The 7,679-nt window shown below is 35.8% G+C and overlaps 1 protein-coding gene across 1 annotated transcript in view; it reads right to left on the bottom strand.

Annotated features, from left to right (window-relative positions):
- The window catches only part of abcb7 (ATP-binding cassette, sub-family B (MDR/TAP), member 7), a 60,882-nt gene that overhangs the window by 22,399 nt on the left and 30,804 nt on the right, over positions 1 to 7,679 (bottom strand). Inside the window, exons 6-8 of the mRNA XM_016256357.1 lie at positions 5,749 to 6,017; positions 2,664 to 2,752; positions 2,492 to 2,579 (exon numbers count right to left, since the gene is read on the bottom strand). Of these exons, the coding sequence (XP_016111843.1) occupies positions 2,492 to 2,579; positions 2,664 to 2,752; positions 5,749 to 6,017 (446 nt within the window). The remainder of the gene's footprint in view (positions 1 to 2,491; positions 2,580 to 2,663; positions 2,753 to 5,748; positions 6,018 to 7,679) is intronic.

The following is a 7,679-nucleotide window of genomic DNA, read 5'->3' as shown; positions in this document are numbered from 1 at the left end:
TACACGAGGGTCCGCATACAGTTAGTGTGACGCAAATTACATCAGCAAAATTGTAGGCGCGCACTCGTATAATGTATATAGTGGTTCCCTGCATTATTTTAGGAAAATGTCTTGTGATTACAGTATTGAGCTGCATATTATTCATATTATTAGTAGTATTATTATTATTTTGTTTCTGTACCCAATATTTAAAAAAAAATTACTCGTATAATGTATATAGTGGTTCCCTGCATTATTTTAGGAAAATGTCTTGTGATTACAGTATTGAGCTGCTCTAATGTGCCCTTAAAATGAACAGTGAAAGTAACAAAAGCTTATACAATACATTTTATCAGGTATAATTAAGTGTGTAAATAACTGTTTGCTAAATGAAGCCAACTAACATGATTCATATTATTAGTAGTATTATTATTATTTTGTTTCTGTACCCAATATTTAAAAAAAAATAATTAAATGCTGTGAAAATACAGGTATCTGTATTGGTATCGGCGAGTACCAAAAATTAAAGTATCGGTCTCATTCTGAAAAAAGTATTTGAAGTCGGTGTCAAATGCCGACAATGCATCAAGTGTTTGTTTTTTTGTGAATGCATCAAATGTTGCTAGGTATTAGGGGTGGGCGACATGACCAAAATCTTATTTCACGGTATGAGAAATTTAGTTTCACAATAACAATATATATCTCGATATAGCTATTTTTTTGTTATTAAAATTAAGAAAAAGGAGCTAATTAAAAACACAATAGAACAAATAAATATAAAATAAACTTAATTTATTCAGCTACAGTAGGTTTATTTAACATGTAGTACGAAATATTACAGAAATTGAATAAAGCGTATAAATAAAACACTGCATAGTCTTCACTGTATCGATCAAACATGAACTGATTCTTATTAAAGGTCCAAAAGTGATTCAGTCAAGTGCAGTGAGTGAATAACTTTAATAATGACAGACAGCAGCAGGTAAATTAGACTGCTGTCCCTTTAAGACCAATCCAATATACTGATACACACCCAACTGTTTACGTTTATTTAACACACAACCTACTGTGATTATGTGAATAATCCACACGACGGGCATTATGACATAACTATGTGCATATTTGACCATTCAAGCACCATAAAACAGGAAAGAGATCTGTTTTTCGCGATCGCATGCTGTCTGAGAGGCGCTTTCTGAGTGTGTACTTTGTGTGTCAGTCAGCGACAGCAGCAGATCGAGTTATTTTTCACAGTTTATTGCGCTTAATAACTTTATTAAACATCATGCATTAACATGTAGTACGAAATATTACAGAAATTGAATAAAGCGTATAAATAAAACACTGCATAGTCTTCACTGTATCGATCAAACATGAACTGATTCTTATTAAAGGTCCAAAAGTGATTCAGTCAAGTGCAGTGAGTGAATAACTTTAATAATGACAGACAGCAGCAGGTAAATTAGACTGCTGTCCCTTTAAGACCAATCCAATATACTGATACACACCCAACTGTTTACGTTTATTTAACACACAACCTACTGTGATTATGTGAATAATCCACACGACGGGCATTATGACATAACTATGTGCATATTTGACCATTCAAGCACAATAAAACAGGAAAGAGATCTGTTTTTCGCGATCGCATGCTGTCTGAGAGGCGCTTTCTGAGTGTGTACTTTGTGTGTCAGTCAGCGACAGCAGCAGATCAAGTTATTTTTCACAGTTTATTGCGCTTAATAACTTTATTAAACATCATGCACGTCCCAAATTCGTGATCGCATGCTGTCTGAGAGGCGCTTTCTGAGTGTGTGCTTTGTGTGACAGTCAGTACGAGCACCGCATTGAGTTATTTTTCACTGCTTATTGCACCTATTAACTCTATCAAGTGCATCCCACTCTTTATTTTCTCATTCATGCATGTTTCCTTATCACTAAAAGGTGAATATAACTTTTAAGTAGTACTATGTTACGCAGATACATTTGCAAAATCTCTAACAATAGACACTTTATTCTGCAGTAACGATCTATACTGTCATAACACCCAGCCCTACTAGGTATTTGCTAGGTATCATGTAGTACATGATGGGCACAGACACTTATTTTTTTTAGGTTCAAACTAGGATTCTATCCAGTCAGAGTTTGATATTTTGAGCCAGTTATTGTTATTCCAGATATTGTAGTCATTTGTTTTTCGTCTCCTAGTAATCATAGCAATCTCGGTTCAAACTGATTAAAATGAATGAATCAATACTGTCAACCCAGTCTTACACAGAGTACATCAGATATGGCAAACTGAAGCTCAAACGTGCAAACCTCATCGCATGCACATGTTTAAGCTTCAGTTTATTCCAAATGACAATGAGTAAATTATGGCAATTTTTATTTGCTGTTAAATTTTTTTATTAATTAATAAAAAAAAATCAAACACAAACAAAGAAGTGTTGTCGGATTTACTCGGGCATGTCACAAATGTCGCAATGACAATGTAGTTTCTCATTTGACCCACCTTAACAGTTTCATAATTGAGGAGAGAATCGATAGCAGCGTTTCCAGCCTCATTATCAGCCTTATTCATCTCGATTCTGAAGCGCGTCCTGATCAAAGACACAGACAGTGATTAATACAGCAGTGATCAACACAACAAACAATGACTGCTATCTGACAGACTCATACAGTACCTCCACTGTGTAACAGCGATGGTGAAAGCGGTGTATGCCGAGAGCGTCCCCACAGTGGCCAGAGCAAACTGACCGCCACATTTATAATACTGCAGAGAAACAACAAAACAGCTGTGAGGAACTGTAAGAGAGCGTCTTCATATGCATGACATGGATTGAGTCTCCAGAGACGAGATGCATCATTTATCTCCATAACCCACACTCATATTAATTTTATCCAGCATTTTCACCATTTCACACTCTAATGGAGTGTGACAAATGACGAAATGTGCTGTTGGAGCTAATGTTTCTGCCATCACTAAAGATGCTGTGGAGGTGAATATTAGGCACATTAGGGAAACCACAACTCAAGACTATTAATGCTCCTGGTATTAACATCTCCTGTGAGCCCTTGATTGCATTTCATTGAGGGAAGAGTCTCTGACTACATACTGTACATGACTTTACATCTGTGAGCTGAACTTTGGATGTGTGTGCTTTTACATGATTTGTGTGATGTTAGGAATACTGCAGTCGTCAGGTTAAATCTGGTTTCTGTATGGACTCACTGGTGTCTCAAGTGAACTCTTCATTGATTATTAGTGAATAAATAACTTCTAACGCTCTAATCCTTACACAAAGCCATCGTGTGAGATTTCAGCTCATTCTTCGACCACATGCACTAGCATGAGGGTTAATGATGTGTTATACTCAAGAGCCTCACTTTACTAATGATGTCCCGCATTAGCCTGGGAAATAAATAATTCTTTTATTCCATATATTCACTGTTATGTTATGTATGCATGGTCTGGTGAATGTCAATATAAGCAATAGTAATTTCCAGATATTACTAATTTAGTGTAAGAAGATCCACTGAGGAAAAGACACTGCATAATCACCATAAAATCTCTATTTGACTGTATCTTAGCATCTGTTGTTGCAGCTACAGACAGTGTGCTTGTTAACACAAACTCAAAGTGTTTTATGCCACATTCATAGCACAGGCAGTGAAATGCTCGTCCTGCTGATTATCTCCAACAAAAACAACAACTCTGTTTTAAAGACTCATAAACTGCAACAGCTATAACAAAATGCAATTTATAGAACAGATTTGACTCATTATACTGTTGGGTAAACCATATTCGAGGTTGTTACCAAATACTGACAACGCATCAGTGGATTTTTCTGTAAATTTCAGTTTTCAGTTTACGCTCTTCCGCTTCAGCGCACACAGCTCCAACAGCAATGCACAACATTAATAACTATAATTGGGACTGTCATATACATTGCATTATAAAGAGAACACTACTGTAATAAAAAGTTGTGAATTCTTTGGGTTTATTTGCCATTTTTCAGCGCATTGTTATGGGAGGAGCCAAGAGCACATCCACTACAAATCTGACCAGCACGTAACGTAGTTCAAGATCACTTGTACATTTGCGTCTTTTTGTGCATATATAATTTGTAATATTATGTTTATGTTGTATAAATATCTGATTCAAATATAGCCTAATTAAACCGCTAACCCAAGTTTATTCAGCTCTTCAGCTATGCTGCTATTTGAAACAGTTGCATTAATTTGTTTCTTTTTCAAAATCATTGATGCATTATTAATAATAAGTTATAACCACCACTTTTATTTGTATAGTGTTATTTTCATCAACAATATGCTTTAATTAAAATCATTTCATTTTTGTCTGTGTGGAGGCTATTCAGTTTTATTTATCCATGCATTTTGATTCTTTACACGCAAGTAATGTTGTTCAATGACTTATTTGAATTATTTAAGAATTATTTTATTTATAAGGCTTTTTTTGCATAAAGAAAGTTGGTAAAAGGAGGTTTCAAAATAGGCTGCTGTAATGTTTATGTTTGATTTATGTTGATGTGTTTGGGACATGGCTTTTAATGGTGAGACAATTTTTTGTAGTCAGACACTCAAATTATTAGCCAAGAGCACATCCACTACAAATCTGACCAGCACGTAACGTAGTTCAAGATCACTTGTACATTTGCGTCTTTTTGTGCATATATAATTTGTAATATTATGTTTATGTTGTATAAATATCTGATTCAAATATAGCCTAATTAAACCGCTAACCCAAGTTTATTCAGCTCTTCAGCTATGCTGCTATTTGAAACAGTTGCATTAATTTGTTTCTTTTTCAAAATCATTGATGCATTATTAATAATAAGTTATAACCACCACTTTTATTTGTATAGTGTTATTTTCATCAACAATATGCTTTAATTAAAATCATTTCATTTTTGTCTGTGTGGAGGCTATTCAGTTTTATTTATCCATGCATTTTGATTCTTTACACGCAAGTAATGTTGTTCAATGACTTATTTAAGAATTATTTTATTTATAAGGCTTTTTTTGCATAAAGAAAGTTGGTAAAAGGAGGTTTCAAAATAGGCTGCTGTAATGTTTATGTTTGATTTATGTTGATGTGTTTGGGACATGGCTTTTAATGGTGAGACAATTTTTTGTAGTCAGACACTCAAATTATTAAAAAATGTTGAATTAGATTTATCGGGCAAAATATCGGTTATCGGTATAGGCCTAAATTGTGATATCGGTGCACCCCTACGTGACACCACGATAACGTCAAAACATTAAAAAAATTTCAGAAGTATTCATACAGTGTTCAAACTACAGCACGGAACATCACAATATATACCAGCCTCCTCTGTCTCTGAGTGTTCTCGTGTGACAGAGGACTTCTGCACTGCGACCCAACAGGGCGCTTATTTGGAGAGCGAGATGATGCACCTCTATTTTTCCTGCATTTCCATCAAAAACGCGGTTATGCCTGCATCATAGCCAAAGCAACCCATGCAGATAAGTTGGTTATGAACTTAAAAAATCTGGTTTGTCTGCAGTCTGAACATAGCCTCATATCCCTATGCTACTGAGCTGAGACAACTTGCTTCCAAAATTTTGCTACAGTTTCACTAAAGTGACTACACCTTTACAGTGATTTTACCACAGTTAAAGAGAGGTTTTGGCACTCTTCAATCTTGTGTCAATGAACAGCCTTTATTTGTGGTAAAATTGTGGTTTATAAACTTACTAGCATGTGAGGACATAATTCTGACTTACCAAAATGCTGCTGACTAGCATCATTTCAAAGATCGTAGGCCCCAGGTTAAAGACCAGAGCGCTGAGCACAAAGCTGATTCCTCGAGTGCCACGGTCGATGGCTTTGGACAGCGCTCCCGTCTGCCTGCTCAGGTGGAAGCCTAGATCCAGGTTATGAAGATGAAGAAAGACGTTCTTGGCTATCCTCCTGATAGAGCTCTGAGCCACTTTCCCGAACACTGCGTTCCTCAGCTCATTGAAGAGAGCGGACCCGGCGCGGGAAACACCGTCTGAAAACACACGCCTGCACCGTCAGCATAACAAAAACTTAAAAGCACAGAAAACAAAAATTAGATGAAGTGTGTGCTACTTCATTTACATAGTTGCTGGAGAAACAAAGGGAGTGATTGCGTGCGGCGTTGACAACTTCCAATAAATTAGGAGTTATTGGAGGCAGTCACAGCAGCACCCTCATGCCCCTGGCAATGACGAAAATGAAGACTGCACATTATTTGCATGTGCGTATGCATGAATGTTAACAAGCTTCAGGGAATATTCACAGTAAGAGGCTGGAAACACACTAGACTGCATGACAACAGAGTACGGTGACTTCTTCCTCTTCACAAAAGAACACCTAAAGCTCATTAAACCTGCCAGCTTAAACTCTTCTTGACCCATGAACAGATCTGACTCACTGTAGAGCTGTTTTCCAACATTAACACCATCTAGGTAACAAAAGCCTTGTTAAGGCCAGATATGCTTTAACCGTTTAAGCCCTGAAGGCAATTTTGCCTCCCTGAAGGTGTTGTTTTTTTCACAAAAGAACACCTAAAGCTCATTAAACCTGCCAGCTTAAACTCTTCTTGACCCATGAACAGATCGGACTCACTGTAGAGCTGTTTTCCAACATTAACACCATCTAGGTAACAAAAGCCTTGTTAAGGCCAGATATGCTTTAACCGTTTAAGCCCTGAAGGCAATTTTGCCTCCCTGAAGGTGTTGTTTTTTTATGAGTGATACACAAAAATAATGAATCATAACTCCAAAACTGTAGCAAGGAGAGTCATAAGGTAGGTATTGTTTGACAGAAAACTTTCTGTATTTTTAGGGGGAAAAAATCTTTACATTTGGACATTTTCCTGCTTAAAAATAGTTGATAAACTGTAAAAAAAACACAAAAAAAATGAGTGTGCTCAAGGGAAATTATTTTTTGGTGATGTTCCTCAACATGTGGGCTGTATGTGAATTTTGTGGTGATATCATGAAGTAATCAAAAGTTACAGCATTTGGAGCCAAGGTAGCCTTTTTCTTAGCCCTTGACTGTTTTGAAATTATTGTTTTCTGAGTGACATACACAGAAGTAATGCCTCGCTCAAGTTTAGTCAAACCCCCAAACAATTATGCTTGTTTTATTCTACTCTGAGAGACCTTTCAAATGACATATGACATATGACTATCTGAGCTGTATGATGTTTCTGACATATTAAGAGTACACGGCACAAAAAATTTTGAAATTTTTTTTCTTTCTATTTATCAGCAAATAACGCAGCATTACTTAGGAGTTAATCAAAGTGGTCACATGCATTGTAAAGTTCCAAGTATAGCTATGCAGTGTAATTAAAACAGTGATATATTTACAAGAGTGAACTGCACTCATTTAACTGTAGGGTAGGGATGTAATGATTCACTCAACGCACGATTCGATTCACGTTTTTTTTTTTTTTTTTTTTTTTTTTTTTTTTTTTTACAAAATGAGGTTTAAGACAAATTATAAATAAATCTGTCCTTTTATTATTGCTTGGACAAAATGCTGCATGTTTCTTTGTAAAATTGAAATACAACACTATAATAATATACTAATACAGCACTTGTATATCATTGCTCTTTTGTTGGTTTTGATTGCTTCTTTTGTCCTCATTTGTTAGTCGCTTTGCATAAAAGCATCTGTTAAA

This window comes from Sinocyclocheilus grahami, unplaced genomic scaffold (genome assembly GCF_001515645.1).
Source record: "Sinocyclocheilus grahami isolate Dianchi unplaced genomic scaffold, SAMN03320097.WGS_v1.1 scaffold1422.1, whole genome shotgun sequence".
Classification (NCBI taxonomy): Eukaryota; Metazoa; Chordata; class Actinopteri; order Cypriniformes; family Cyprinidae; genus Sinocyclocheilus; species Sinocyclocheilus grahami.
The sequence above is the reverse complement of the archived record's forward strand: the minus strand, read 5'-3'. Positions and strand labels throughout refer to the sequence as shown.